Source organism: Netta rufina, assembly GCF_964035555.1.
Source record: "Netta rufina genome assembly, chromosome: 2".
NCBI classification, from domain to species: Eukaryota; Metazoa; Chordata; class Aves; order Anseriformes; family Anatidae; genus Netta; species Netta rufina.
Genome location: NC_140124.1, coordinates 98,058,520 through 98,074,909, shown reverse-complemented (window position 1 = coordinate 98,074,909; position 16,390 = coordinate 98,058,520). Strand labels below are relative to the sequence as shown.

Sequence of the window (16,390 nt, the reverse complement as noted above, 5' to 3'; positions counted from 1 at the left end):
GGCTTTTTAAGACTCAAGGCGCCGCAGTCTTGGGTGAACTTCAGTTCAGAAGGGAGTTGTTTACAGAAGTTAACTAAGTAGTTACTGGAGGATCGCATGCCATGTTTCACTGAACTGTTGTGGGATGGTATGGGTTTGCAGTGCAAGTGGCAATGACTTGGGTTAAAACCTATTCCAGCTCTCGTGTGGTTGATTTATTCAGTGTGGGAGCCTCATTGCTCTGGCACCTGGAAGGGGTAGGTAGCTGAATTGGCATCCCTTGCTCACCATGGCCAAACTTCTTCCCACAGTGTGGCTTGAATATTTTAGCGTTTCATCAAAATCAGATTATGGTGATCCAAAAGGGACAAAAAATTTCCTCCCTCTTCAGCATTTGCATCAAAAAAAATTAGAGGTTGTTGTTGCCAGAATGTGTGCACTTAAACTTCAATATTTCCATGCTAGCCAACCTTCTAATAACTTGTTTCACTGTTTTGAATATTCCTTAGGCAGTGTCTCTGCCCTAGTGAAGCTGAGACATAATTCAGTTGTATCCGTACCAGAGCAATGTGCAGGAGACATGCTTCTGAACCTGCAATTAAAAATTGCTTTGGCCTGTTTTCTGTTCCTGCTTTATCTTTTCATAAACTCGCATCTAATTTGATGACCACCGTCATTCTTTAGATTTCTTCAGCATTACAATTCTCAAGGGACTTATCTCTCACTTAGTCTCATTTTTGCAGATTAACTTTCTCCACAAGCACCAGTATGCAGCAGCACAAGTTGAATGTTGCATTTTCATTGTTGAATTTATTTATGTTGCATCCTGTTGCTCTTTGTGATGTTTTCAACACCTCCTCTCAATTTCTTATTATCTGTGTATTCCACCTAAAAGCTGTTGATTTCTACCTCTGGCTAACCAACTGCTTGGGTAGCTTTATTGACAGTGCAGCATGGAAATGATTCAGATCTCAAAAGCACAACTTTGCAGGTGGGTGGAAGCACCTGGAGTAAGGAGCTTCTGAGCACTTGTACCGAACCATGGTGCAGTGGTTTACTTTGCACGTCGCATGTAGCCGTGGCACGCTGACACCTTAATTCCTGCATCGGGAGTGTTCGGCAGTGGCTCCAAGAGCTCCACCTTTGGTGTCTTATGTCTTGTTTTAACTATGTACAGCCTCGTGCCTTCTAACGCTGGAAGCGGGAGACAGCTCGTTTAGGTACTACTGTGTCAGTAGCACTGAAGATACATTTCTGTCAGTGGAAGGGTCAATTATAGGAACAGCTCTTCCTTTGAAGATATGCTGGAAACATGCTGCTTCCACCCTTCACCAGAGGTGAATCATGAAAAGAAGACTTTGTCACAAACTCGACCCTCAAAAGTGGTATAAAAGAGTTACCCGTCTCTCCAGCCTCCGCTTCCCATCCCACCCTCCAGGACCAGCATGTACCCTGCTTCACATTTCTTAAATAATCCTGTGGTTACTGCTAAGCCTGTGTGACACTCTGAAATATCAACATCTTTTCTGAGAATTAGGCATTATAAGCCTTGATGCTCCCTGTTCCCGAGGTGGAGCGATGGGTCCAGCAGAGGGGAAGGCCACCCTGGTAACTAGACCACTTCCACTTCTACCCAGCCCTGTTCCCTCCGTCTCAGAAGTAGTGGGACGCAGTGCACTGACACTGACCTTTGGGGTAGGAAATCAGATGGCAAAAGCTCAGCAACTGCCTGCGTAATTAATTCAGCTTTGTCTTATGCCTTGTACCAGTTCGGGAACAGCTGTGGTTGATCCTGTGTTGGAGGTTACACATGTAGGGCTGAAGCACCTAATATTTTTCTTTCAAGGCATAGCATGGCATGACCTATGGCTTTCAGACTAAATCATCTAAAGCTCCTCTCTAGCTTCAGATCCATTGCAAAAATTTATAAATATTATTAGCCAGTGGTATTACATTTGGTGCTATAAAAGCACAGAAATAGGTCTTTCTCTATTGAATCTATGTGTAAGTTAAAGCCCCAACCTCCTTCACCTTGTTTTCTTCTGAAACTGGTTGTAACGCTTGCTCACTGTGCCAGCCACTACCATTTGAACAGATGCATGTCACTTCTCCAGTTGTCTTTCCTAAATTCCCAGCAAATGAGAGATGAAAATGAAAATATCAGCTGTATGTCAGCGTCCAGATAAAAAGCTGCAAAGTTAAGTTATGAAGCTCACCCTTGTTCGCAAAATTAACTGATCTCATATTGGCCCAGCAGAGCTCCTTCTCTCTGACAGATTATTACTTCTAATCATATGAATCAGTGCTCATTCCGGTATGATTTTGATGAAGTCCATAAAAGACAGCACGCTCATCTCCTCCGATGCTTTGGATATTGAAATAGAACATTTTTTACTGGTAATTCTTCTGCATTAATTGCTTCTACTCATTCAATGAGTGTTAGCTTTTGTTATAACCCATCCCATAGACTCCTGACACCTTGCCTGCTGAGAAGTCCTGTCCTTGAAGTTACTATAGTGCACAATGATCAGAACTTATTGCTGATGTTTTGCTAGCATTTACTAGCAACATCTTGGCAGAGGGTGACCTCTAGTACTGTCTCTAAACATTTTCAATTTACAGACTCAAGAATTTTTGCTGTCTTCGCCTCTCATTCTTTTGAAGAGGTCAGCCCTTTACGAATTTGCCACAAGAAAGAAGTTCAAAATGCCCTATACACTTAAACAGCTTAATAGGAATATAGCTACAATGAACACACAACATACAATTCATTTTAATATTTATAGAAGAAATTCACATTGTTTTAAGTGTACGCGAGCAGCTGCTGTCATTTGGCTATGAGCAGATGTTAGACCTCCGAAAGCTTCGCTGATAATTAAAATACTAACAGTTAGTGTTTTACCCCAGCTGCAGGTTCTGTTTACTGTAAATTTGATTTTAATGGTGCCTCTGTGCAGTTATTGAATAGAGGTTTGTTTTCTACTATACATACAAAAGTGTCTACAATGAAGACAAATGGTTATTTCCCGTAATTTACCCTGGAAAGATATGAACATACACTGTAACGTAGCTGAATTTATAAATGAATTGCAGAGATGACTATCGCAGAGCAAATGCTAATTTCTGTTATCTTAACTAACAAAAACAACCAAGGAAACTTACTAGTTTTAGTTCTTCACAAACCTTCTGCCTAAAAGCTGCCGTGCTTTTCAGATGGGTTGAGACATGCCCTTGAGCAAAGAACAGGTGCTGCTTTTTACTGAATGGGTGCATAAATCAGAATAAATAAATAAATGAGATCACGAGACTGAGATTTGATTGGTATACGAAAGAATATAATTTCTGCTTGATCATTTCATAACATGATTTTTTTTATTATTTTTGGTGTCCCTTACAAGTGTCTGTTCTCTTTAGTGCATATATGTACATCAAACGTTGGGAAAGGCTAGCCAATTTCAGAATTGTTAATCCCAAGGGCCTGATTATGCAAACACAATGCATAATGCAAGCTACCATGTTTAGTCCCTTTGAGACTATTGAGGCTAACTATGGCAGTAAGCAGTACTCTTGATAAATAAATGTTTATGAGACCAGGATCTAAATGTATATATTCTTGAAAAACAGAAACTCTTGCAGAGATAATAAGGACAAAAAGTAGTTTGGGCTTTTTTTTTTTTTTTTTTTTTTTTTTTTTTTTTTTTAGCAGAATAGTTAGTGTGAGTTAGAACACATTTTAGGAATCCCAATAATTTGTGATACGATCAGAGCTTGTGGTTTGTTTGTTTGATTGTTTGTTTTCTGATTTTCTCATATTAGCATTCCTATTATTTTTCATGTAATCTTGTATGCTCTGTAGGCCCAGGCAACAGAATTCTGCAGTCTGACCAAGCACAACTGGTTTCTCTTGCAATCTGGATTCTGGTTTAAAGGTGCTAAAAAAGCACTGCAGTTACGCTGCAGGAGTTAAAGCAGAAAAAGTACATCCGTGTAGTATCAATGTCAGTTGTTCCCAAACTGAGGGCCTTTGAAGCCGGTCTGCAAAGAAATGTCCAGGCTGGCTGCCCTCATCTCCAGCTGCTAAATTGCTTTGGAAAAACTAGCTAAAGTACTCCAAATACATTCCTAATGTTACTTGTCCATACAGGTAATTGCTGTATATGCCTCAGTGAGACTTTTGCTCCCACTTGAGAAGATAAGGCCTGCATGGTGGCAAGTGTGTAAAGACAAAAAGTAGTCTACAAGAAAGTCTGGCACTGTGCACATTGGGCAGTTGTAAAATCTATACATTAACGCCTTACCTGTTTACTGTGGTCAGTGGCAGTTTCAGTACATACATTTTCTATTTGCATAGCTTCTGTAACACTAGGCTTTGTAGAATTCATTTTTGACCTTAAACACAACAAAAAAGCTGAAATTTATCACAGAGGCCTTTTCCCAAAGGTTAATTGGCATTGGAAGGAACCCAACCCAACCCAACCCTAACCTAACCTAACCTAACCTAGCCTAACCTAACCTAACCTAACCTAACCTAGCCTAACCTAACCTAACCTAACCTAACCTAACCACCTGCCTAAACACCGTAACTGAATGGCCCAGCTATTTATTTTGGTGGCTGTTTCTTGTTTTGCTTCTCTGTTGTTGCTGTTGACATAGTCCTGTAAGGTATGCAACGTAAAAATAACAAGCAGAAAAATTCAGTCTGGTTATCAGAAGAAAAAAAATGCAAAATTATTTCCTTTTACATATTAAGATAGCTAAACGGACATCTGCCACTTTGCTTAAGGTACCCGAAAGGTTAGAGCTTCATCCTTTATACAAACAATTCTTAGAAGACCTTGAAGTTTCTAAACATGATGGAGGACAAAGGATAAAGCTAGAAGCAAAGGATGTTTTGAGTTTTAGCATGAAACATGACATTTCTGGATTTTTAAGTATAGGATGAACTACTCACAGTATTTTGGAATAGGTTATGGTATTTATTTATTTATTCTTTTTACAGTAAAAATATACTGAAAAGAAAAAACCCTTACTGCATTGGTATCTTTCTCTTATTACCATTTACGTACCTTCTGTCAACGGTGGAATTTTTTTTATGTCTCTTAGGGAGCTGGTTAAGTTCCCCATAGGTATATCTATTTGTACTGCTTTATAAATATATGCTGCCTTTGTGGACATAATAGTTCTGACAGAGCCCTTTTGGCTTGCTGATTTATTTCACTTCTTGGTTTGACCCATCCTATTTTCTTCCTTCAGTAGAAGATATGAATGAGCCTTCACAACCTCTTTTATTTAGTAGCTTAACTATCTGTTTTTGAAAATGCTGTTTTTGAAACAGCTTTTACTATGGTTAAGGAAGAGATCTTAAAAATGTGGTTTATTATTATGGCCTCCAAAAATCAAGAAAATAGTCATGCTACAATTCTTAGACTGCACTTAATTATTTAAAGATCATTACAAAAAGAAAAAAAAAAAGAATGAATGAAAGAAAAATGCAGAAATTTGGAGCTGGATCAGGGCCTAAATTATTCCTTTATGTACTTGGATAGTGGGCTTTTACCATACCAGTCAAAATATTTTATTGTTACATAGACAATAACTTTTGAAATAAAGACATCAGTTGCTCATTCAAGTGATAGCCAATGTAAGTTGAATTTTCAATATCTTGTAATTGTTGGAAGGTTGCATTTAGTTGAAAGAAAAGATGTTTCTTTGCATTCACGTTTAATATTCATTGCATTTTAATAGATACAAAATATTTGTATGTATCAGTAAATAATGTGCCTAATTACCAATACTAATCAAGTATGAAAAATTAAGTGTTGTCAGATAGGGTGCTGTAAATCAGGTCACCTGGAACTTTCGCAGGAAAGGCAAAATAGCTGTTTTAAGCGTGCTGTGTAAATGCAGATCATTTCCGTCATCCTACCAGATTATTTCATCTATGACTTACTGCTTTGTCCTAAAGGTGCTCCTCATGAAGGATATCCTCAGCCCAGCCTCACCGTGCACAGCCACTGCTACAACTTTTGGGCAAGTTTAAAATTCTGAAGAGGCAGCTGTTTGAGAGCAAAGTGGTGCTTTACATATAATATTAGCAGAGACTTTCCTAACGCATTACGCATTTCTTTCTGAGACAAGTCTCCTTAATGCCATCTTTATCTGCTACACGATGCATGAAATCTACTTTCTGTTTTAGAACTGCAGCTGACCCCCGACCCTTCGCGTGGCGCCACAATGTGACCTCTCTATTGTCATCAGCTTTCATTCTCCTGAAAATCCTATGAATTTTTATTACAAGTTTTTTTAAACCAAGCTGAGGCTTCAACAAATTACTTGACACAGATGAGATGAAGTTGTTGAAGTAGTGTTAGATAAGTTTTACAGCCAGCATGTGTGCTGCTGAACAGTACAAAGCCAGTGTCCTACAATGTCATACACCAGTAACTGCTGAGCCTACTATTGGATAAATACATCATTTTATGGAACATTGATTGTTCTATAAACCCAATGGAGTATTATGCTCTATGATCAAACCATTTAGATTGTGTGTAGAGCACAGAAAATGCCATATTCAGGATGGTACTAAAAGTGCCATTTGTGTATTTTATGGATGTCATTACGGGGGAAACTTCTCTCTGTAGGCCCTGTTTACTGCAAAATTTTTTAGTCTGTAATGACATTTTTCATTCACAACGTATGCCTTCAAGAGAGGGGGCCCTTGTTTTATTTGTTTCATTCGAGTTTACTGCACAAATCCTGTACATTTTAATTAAATGTACGCTTAACAAAAGAATAAGGTATTTATTCTGTGGGGAACAAATGATGACAGTAACAAAAGAATAAAACAGACACACAAAAGGAAGTCAGGTACTGAGGAAAAGAGAGGGAAAAAGGTACTAAACCCTATTTGTAGTTTCCCAGAAGCACATTAAACATCAAAGCATTTCTTTTAGCCCTATTTTGGGAGTTTGTGGTCTCTGAGAATTAAAATAACCTGCGAATATGGATTTAATGTCTAAAAAATCCTGACATTTTCAAATAAAAAACTAACAGTCGCTCAGGACTCCGACTGATAAATAATGGTCCTGCTGAAATGACAGACTTCTTGGAAAGAAACCAATTCTGTGATCATTGCACCCCTAGATATGAAACACCTCTTTACAAATTGTCTGAATATGAGCTCTCGTATCATTATATTTTGTCATTTTAATGCCTATTTGTGTATCTTCTTAATTTGCAGTGACATGCAATCAGCAACAAGTCCAGTTTTCCTAATATTAATGTGGGCTTGTATTGCAGCTTATGTTTGCCATGTCAGCCAACACTTACCCCGTCTCTTTGCCGGCTTTTAAGAGGGGGTGAGAGGCAGGCTGAATTTAGTAGGACAACATGATTTGTTGCTACATACAGTCCAATAATGTGACATGTTCCTTAAATACATAAAAATTCCTGCAAATGTTGTGTTGGATAGCAGCGCTCCATTATAGAAATGTGCTGTTTCAAAGTCAAAATAGCAGCTAAGCCTCAAAATATGTTGTTTTCTAAATATCTTCCCTACTTGGCTTTTCACTGGTAAAACAAAAGAAAACCAGTAAAATCTGCAATTCATATTTACCATGAAAAATCACTAAAATTGAAGCTGATGTTCCCAGTAAATTCTTGGTCATAGTCCAGTAAAAATTTAAAGTTACAGTAGATTCACATTAGTTTAAATGACACTTGAACTTCTACATAGCTCAACATTAATTCATTATAGTTGAAATGGAAGAATCTTCAGTGGGTGAATCTTTTACAATCTGATTGAGGCTGTTACATTTTATAGGAGCCATTTTTCAAAGCAGTACTGACAGCACTCGAAGTTATTAAATTGCTGAATCAAAAGATGGACCTGCAATCGCATTTATGAACTGTGATGGAATAGCTGGGGTTGCACCGAGCTGAGGTTAAGATGTTGGTGTAGTTAAGCTTCATCACACCCCTTAGTGACAGCAGTATTTACCCATGTAGTTTACTTTAATGGTCAGGAAGTGGCTTAACTCACCTCTGGATTCAAATAGATTAAGTAAGCAGTCAGAATGGCATAATTATCAGCGCTGCGAGGGATTCACTGGATAGCTCTTCACCCAGGAGACTTCCTGTTCAATTGCACAGCAAAGGCCGGAGCTGCACAGATTCATGGGTACGGCAATTATTTTAGGAGATGAAAACAGGATGGATTTCCTTTTTCTTTCCCTTCCCCAGACCGGAGCTTCTCCTCGCTACAGCGATGCTGTGTCCTGTACATAAATTATCATTATCTTAGGGGAAAGATGTCATGATTTTGATGCATGCATGTGAAAATTATGATCGCAGAGTTATTTTGATTTTGAAATCCTGTGGAAAATGCATGATTTGTAGAGTTATTTTGATTTTGTGCCACATCACTGCCAGGCTCCTCTTTTATCATGTCAACAAAGCAAGATTCCTGAGAGAATTAATTACTTCTACTCTATTATAAAATGTGGAGGAGCTAAGATAATTGTCATTTTATGTTGATTTCCCCTTCCTATTTTTCTGCTCTTTGGGGGGTCTCGTGAATGTCAGAGCCTACAGAGAGCAGAGGAAAAGTGGGGATAAGAACCAGTCGTACCACAGTAAGCCTCCTCACAGCTTACGCCTGACAAAATGTACTTCAATTGTATGTGCCAGATACATCATGCAGCATCACTTGGAAACACTCTAATGGTTTAAATTGTTAATTTTCTTTTCCAAAGATAACCTGCCTTGCAAACTAAGATGGAGAAAGTTGTGTAACGTCAGCTGAGACTTCTGAAAGTGATTTGCAGCCTTTCAGCTTAACACAATTACCTGTGCTTCATAAGCTTCTCCACAAGAAGCTTTGTAATAGAAAAAAAGACGGATAGATGGATAGATAAATGCCAGCAAGTGCCCAGCCTTTCAGGCACTGGTGTTACCTTGGAATATTATCTTGATACTCACCTTAGCATATCAACTTGCTAGAGGCTGCAAGATGCCAAGTGCTCAGTCTCGGTGTAGCACATCTCGTAAGTGTGAACTTACCTTCAAGCAGATGAGTCTCTGGTTTTCAGAGCCCACTGTAGTTCTCTGTGGGATCAGGGCCTGACAGCTAAAGTGTGGGTGTGGACAGCTTCAGCACCAGGGGCCTCATCAGTCTTCCCAAGGCCCACCTGGCACCAAACCGTTGTCTTGATCTCAGTGTCTGGGTCCCACTTTCTTCTTTCTGGGTCCCACTTTCTTCTCAGAGTGTTCTGGTTGTGACCCTGCAGGAGCTGCAGTGGGGCTTGGGGATGGCACCATGACAGGGGGACAGCGAATACTGGAGCTGTTCTGCCATGGGGCTGGTCACAGGGTGCAGCCAGTCATGTCTGGCTAACCTCTTAAAAGGCAAGGAGGGCGGCAGGGTAACCCCAAGACCATGTTTTGAGGGTGGTGGGCTTGGCTTTGTGCGGCCGTGGGCATTGTTTGCTTGGCTGAAGTGTCATTGTTAGTGTTGAGAATGGAGGAGAAAGCCTTCACTGACCCAAAAGCAGACTGAGTGGCGAAATAAGCAGTTGCAACGTGGAGGTAAAGGTATTTTTATCTATTAATTGATTTCACGTAGAAGTAATTAAGAAGTGTAATTGAGGTTTCTCTGGGCGATAGTTGCATAAAATATCCTGCTTAGGGTGACTGCCGAGCGTTTTCTCCAGGTAACTAGGCTAGTGAACTGAGCCAGCAAGGTGTGCTGGAGAAGATGCTAGGTGGGAAATGAAGGGGAAGACAACGGCATCAAACTGACAGCATGGCAATTACCTCGCCAACAAAGCAGGGTATTAAGAAGATCAGCCACAGTTTTTCACACCCAGATATGTTTAACGTAACGTACGATCCTAAAATTTGTTGCCGAAGTACCCAAGTATCACCAGTAGGATTTTCTATAAAAGATGTGTTAATGGCTTTTAACTGTATACTGTATTTATCTGGGCTTTTTTTGTACAGCATATTTTAAAAAAACACATTTAAATTGTTAATAGGCTGCAGCATTGTTAAACTCAGCAATTATTTCAACCTGTAAATATGTTATTTGGAAAACATGCAAATTGTTTTTGTTCGCTTGCTCATTTTATCTGTGTTTTCTGCCAGTGAAATCTAAAAATTGTCAAGGAATTTTCTTCCATTTAAGCTACAGTTTGCTAAAGTAATGAACTGATATTTTCCATGATACCACATTCACAGCGTATTTTGTCTTGCAGGCATTGTATCCAAGTCCTACGAGTGCCGGCTGAAGGGGCAAGGAGCAACCTTTGTGGAAACTGCGAGTCCTTTCACCGCAGCATCACTGGGAGAGGTATCTCCAGTTAAAGAGAAGGCCTTTCGGGGCAGCAGAAGGCAGCCACAGTCGCCTGAACAAGTTCAGCAAGTTATTATTATCCAAGGATATGACGGCGACTTTGCAATCGATGTCTCTGCGGAAGAAACGGCAGCGGCTACCCTTCAGACGCTGGCAATGGCTGGTCAGATGGCCAGGGTCGTCCATATTACGGAGGATGGGCAAGTCATAGCTACAAACCAAAACGGCTCACACGTGAGTGGTGTGGTTCCAGGGCAGATACTTACCGAGCAGCTAGCAGATGGTGCCACGCAGGTGGTGGTGGTTGAAGGCGCTGTAACAGGAGCCGAGATGGAGGAGGCCGTTCCTATAGATGCAGTTCCTGACTCCAGTAGTGCTGTGCTGCAGCAGATAATGCAACAAGAAGTTTTAGATGCTTCTGAAGCTACAGTCCATCCCCAAGAGTCCTCGTCAGCGTTAGATGCCCTGCTTTGTGCTGTAACAGAGCTGGGTGAAGTGGAAACCAAATCTGGACTCCTTGACAGAAGCAGGTCTAGTCACAAAGATTTCTTGCAAATGCCAAACCCAGAGGCACCCAATGTCCCCAGTGATGCAGGGGGACAAGAAATACAAATGTTCCACGAAGTTCAGGAGACTCAGGAAGATACCGAACCTATGGAAGTAGTGACGCAGGTCATGCACCCATCGGCTATAATTGCATCTCAGGAGAGAGCTCAGGCTGCCTTCAAGAAAATGGTCCAAGGAGTGTTACATTTTGCTGTATGTGATACGGCTGCAGCCGACCAGCTGATGAAAGAAGGTGTCACTCAGGTCATTGTAAATGAGGAAGGGACTGTGCATATGGTAGCTGGAGAAGGCTCCCAGATAATTATGCAGGAAGCTGGTAGCCACGCGCTCAGTGTCCAGAGCGAACACATGGATTTAGTCGATTCGGATGGGGAAATATCACAGATCATCGTCACCGAAGAAATAGCTCAAGCCATGGTTCAGGGTTCTGATGGCGACTTCTCAGAAGGTGCAACCCACTACATTGTCACAGAATTGCCACCGGACATGCAGGATGAGCCTGGTGTGTACTCGCACGCTGTGATAGAGACAGCTGGGTCTCAAGAGATTTTGCAGGCTGGTACTGCTATAGAAGCAAAAGCTGTATCCCCTGATAGAGCAGGAGAACAGTTAACAAGCATGGTCATTTATACAGAGGGTGGCTCACAAGTAGTTCAGGGCCAGCAAGATGATAACGAAGTACAAGAAGCATGAAGAGCTTTATCTCCTAGGCTTGATTCAGGTGATCAGATCCATGGAGGCACTGCATTCCTGGAACAACTTCTGTAAAACCTTCTCAATACAATATCCTCATAGGCAGGTAACAGATATGCACGCTGCAGGAGGTGAAGGTCAGCTACTAGGAGGAGTTCACTGAAAAGGATAGTACAATCTTGTTACAATAGCTCTGAGAATTATTATAGGGGATTATTTTAAAGCAAATGCGTTAGGACACAAAAGAGGATAAAAATACCCCCCTCCTCTCCAGTAGGTATTGTTCTGTTCACTGGTTGTTTTTTTTTTCAAATGTTGTTTTATCTCAGGGTAAATCCCTGCCTTCTTTTTTGTCTAACATAATCAAAAGAGTAAAATACTTTCACTTACATGTATGTTTTATAAACAGATAAATAAGCAAAAAATTACAAAAAGTGCATCATTACAATGACAAGGTGATCAGGTAAGCTTAGATACTGTAATTGGTGCCCTTTATTGTAAAGAAGAACAGGTGACATTTTGCTTTCTAGAATCTTACTTTAAAATATCCCTGGTGAAACATATGCCATCAAATTAAGTATTTTCTCCATCTGGAATCAAATTTTTTAATAGTAGCTTACTTTTTCATGGTATCACGTAAGAGTTTTCCTAGGGAAGAGCTCAGAATGCTACATTTCAGAAAATTCTTGATTATACACATACAAAAAAAAATTACTTGATGCCTGTATCTTCCACTTAAATTTAGATGAGAGTCCTACATACGAAATGTGCTTTTTTTTTTTTTTTTGAAAAGATATTCTCACTGTCAGAGTTTTTGCTTTTCTTATAAATAGTGCTTCATATAAATACCATTTTGCAGTTCATTTTGTGAGCTACTTTTGAAATGTTATGGGGATTTTTGAAGAAAATTCTGACATTGACATTAACAAGTAGAAAAAAAAAAAAAAAAAAAAAGGTGACCTTGTATTTCTTGCTTAGTCCAGAATGTCAATTATTTAGTTGTGGATATACTGCAATTGTCCAATGCAAGTTCATGTTGAAAAGATTTGTTTCACAATACAACTGCTTTTGTTTCTTTAAAAAAAATGTAAAATATAAACTGGCAAGTTTGTTTTTTTTTTTCATTTGTTTGTTTTTGTCTTTCAAATAAAATGTTAGCATTAAAATAAAGCATCATGATTTTTAATATTAAGCAATAAACAGAACTGGCATTCAGCAGGAGCAAACAAATGCTATCTGTTATGTCTGTGCATTTTCTCTTTTCCTTTCTCAAGCTAGCTAGCTAGATAAAGATAAAAGAATCTAATTTCTGAAGTGTGCCTCATGCATGCTTAATATAATTGTGTAAGTGTTTAGGGTATAAGCCATGCTGACTCTAGAGATAACTGGGTTTCCTATCATGTTTAATATCTTAAAATTATCAACTGTGAGAAAGTTGGGGTGAGGCAAAACAATAGTTCCTTCTTGAAGGAACTGTTTAAAAATGTATTTTCTGATAGAGCTGCTTAGAAAAGGTGCTTCATTCTGGGGCTATAAGAGCCTGCTGTCTTTTCATCTCTCTCTTTCTTTTTTTTTTTTTTAATTTTATTATTTTCCAGGAATTAAGGTTATGTCTTTGTCAGACCCCCAAAAAAGTAAATTTCAAGTTAGACATGGAGATTCATAATTAGCCGAGTTTGACTTGCTCATCTTTCTTAAAAGTGACAGGCTGTTCACTTACTCTTAAATACTGTCTTCAGCAAACAGTGACAGGATCAACTCCCGTTTGTTATCAGGAAAAAGGTGACCTTTACAAAATGATGGCCCTCTGCAAGGCTCTCACAGATGTTCAAAAAACGGAATGTTTTTCAGTGGAAATATTTCTTCTTGATCATTCCTCCTGTTAACTGTAGCCCTGTGGTCTTGCAGCTTGGATGCTAATTCTTTGCTGTGCTTAGTCCTGTATGGCTAACCTTTCTGCTGCAGTACAGGGTGTTGACACTGACATGCTGCAGTTTACCATTTGTGATTTATTTAGGATAAATATGTCTCAGGTGGCATTTAATCCTTCATAAAACCAGTGTAGCCTGCAGTGTCAAACCAGCAATCACATTGTATGCACAATGAAAAGAGCAGACCTTTGCATAAAAAAAAAAACTGTGGTAGGTGTTCCTGTGCTTGGGAGTATTGGAAGGATTCACTAACCTGCCGTGTGCTGTAATTACCTGGAAGCTCAGGTTAACGATACTTCTCTCCGAGTGCAGCCTGATCAGGAGAGCTAATTTCTTTCTAGTGCTTTTTTTTTTTTTTTTTTTTTTTTCCTTCACTCCTTCTTCTTTTTAATGTGCACTTTGAAGTTAACTTATTAGTGCCCTACAAATGTAACATTAGAAATCAAGGATGACATTCATTCCTGTGCAGACAGGCTGCTTAAGGACTCCACGCGCCATCTCAGCCCCATGCTGAAATGCTGTCTGTGACACACCTGGAGCCGAGGTCACAGCAGATCTGTCCCGAGGCTGAGGGAACTCATCTCCGGCGTGTGTGTCCCTTCCATGCCCACGCTCCTGGCACCTCACCATAAGCTGGGAGGAGATCAGCGGGAGTGCTCCGGGGACCTGCCAGCCTCTGTCCTGCCCTCTGCCCCGGGAAGGAGGCAGCAGGGGGAGGTGGATGCTTCAGGAGCAGCACCCAAAGAGGACCTGGGCCACCAGGATGGTCCATGCGTGGTGCTGGAGTCGGGGAGCAGGAGGCCTGTGCCACAGGTAGCGCCCACCTTCAGAGCACAGCAGGACTCGTGTGGTGCATCCAGGAAAGGCATGCAGCCCAGGCAGCCTTTCAGTTCCTCAAAGCTAATTTTGGTGTTTGAACAGCTTCAGCTGACTTTGTCTCCAGGAAAAAAACAAGCGCTATGCTGTAATGGAAGTAACTGCTCAACGTGCAGCATTCCTGTGCCATTTGTTTGCCTCCCGATGTTCTGACTGCCACAACCATTGGCTTTAATCTCCTCTTTGCTGTCCATTTTCATTAAGCGCTACTGAAGTTGGAGCATACAATGCCAAACAGGTAAAAACGTAAGTATTTAGGGAGCATTAAAGTAGTATGCAGGAAGAAAAAATAAATAAATAAAACCACCAAAACTGAACAACAAAACAATGGAAAAGAAAAAAAAAAAAAAAAAGAAAAGAAAAACAAAACAAAACAAAACCAGGGGAAAAAAAAGAGCTGTTTCTGGCAAGAAATTTCACCTCTGTTTCTTAGGAATCAGATATACACCTCCCGAGGCAGTGTCTCCTGGCCCCTGAATTCAGGCTTCATCTTTTGGGAGAAATGGGAGATAAGAGATAGCTGGAAACCATATTTAGAGAAATATTTCCTATAACAAAAAAACAAACAAACAAAAAAAAAACACCAACAACACAACCCGAAGTGCCCACAGCTACATACCATTCTGCCTGACTACCAGCTGCACTTCGCTATGGAAGCTGGAGGAGCCAGAGCCAATAGCTGACACGCTAAGGTATGCACATGTGAATTGTGCATAGTGCTGCAAGCGCTGCTGTCATTTATAAATGCGGCTTTAATACCAGAGATGTTAGCTGTGAGGTCCTGGAAGAAATATATTTGTGATCTTTGTGGGCGGCGGGTTCAGGTTGTGTAATCTCTGTAGGAGCCTCTGCCTGCCGAAGCCGTGCCTCAGGACATCCCTGAGCCAAAGCTGAGCTTAAAATGCGGGTTGGTCCCCTCCAGAAAATCATGGGGTGTGAGGGATGGGGTTCGAGCTACAGGCATAGCAGTGCAAGGAGCTTGTGTTGAGCAGAGTGTGTCTTGGTAAGCAACTTCTGGCGCTTTTTTCCACCCTTGCCTGCTTAGTAGACTTCCCGAGCACAAACACTGTAAACAGATTAAAAAAGAGAGCGGGATGAAGACAAAAGCCACTCCTGAAATTTGAAGCAAAGTTGGTTCTGGTGGAAGCATTAAGTAACAGGAAAAAAAAAAAAAAAAAGTCATTCATTTGGCAAAATAAAAAAGAGCTGGGAGTTTTCACTTATTTTACTGTGCAATATTAGCCCATAATTTAAGATAGCACACGGCCTACTTAAACAGCCTACCCCTGTTCCATCTTGTTGAAGAATACAATTCGTTTTCTACTCCTCTAGGGTGATATCATTTTATATGAAGAAAAAAGTTAGCTCAGATGGCAGTTATATGTTTCGGAAGCACCTTCTAATCAGGGATTGGTGATTCATTATTAGCTTCAGCAGGCGATCCATCTGACATGTAAGGGGAAAAAATTAGCAGCTGTCACTGCATGATGAGTTAATTTCCTGATAGGCCTGACACTGAAAAGCCATTTGGAGACATGGAGATGGCTGATGAGAAAACCTGGTGCTGGTTTATAATTGGAGAGAAAGAAAGGGCAGAGAGACAGAGGGAGATGGGGGAGGGACCGGGGCTAATCTACAAGTGGGGATGGATGTTTGTGTATTTACTAAACAGACTGCTCCACAATAGCCCGTGTTACCGCGCACACACACACCTCCGCAGTTAAGTAATAAGGACCGGGGCCTTTCATTTTCCTTCTGCTGCGTGTCATTATTTTTAGTCATTTGTAATTAGTTCTCCAGACGGTTTTACGCTCACTCCAGCCTGGGTGAACGGTGTACAAGCACGCGATTGGGTTATCTTGCGGTGACATTGAAACCTGACATTTTAGTGGAAAGGGGAGAAAATGACGCTATCCCTTTAATGGTTCTTGCTGCAATTTTCTTAATTGCAGCTTGAGATTTCAATCAATCATACAAAAATAAACTTATTTGA

The 16,390-nt window shown here is 40.4% G+C and overlaps 1 protein-coding gene across 1 annotated transcript in view; it reads left to right on the top strand.

The window, feature by feature from the left end:
* Positions 1–12,805, top strand: part of ZNF407 (zinc finger protein 407) — a gene marked incomplete at its 5' end in the record, with an annotated part of 309,274 nt that extends 296,469 nt beyond the window's left edge. The window contains one exon of the mRNA XM_084283203.1: positions 10,233–12,805. Coding sequence (XP_084139329.1) covers positions 10,233–11,590 — 1,358 coding nt within the window. The 3' untranslated portion in view covers positions 11,591–12,805. The remainder of the gene's footprint in view (positions 1–10,232) is intronic.
* Positions 12,806–16,390: the final 3,585 nt, after the last annotated feature.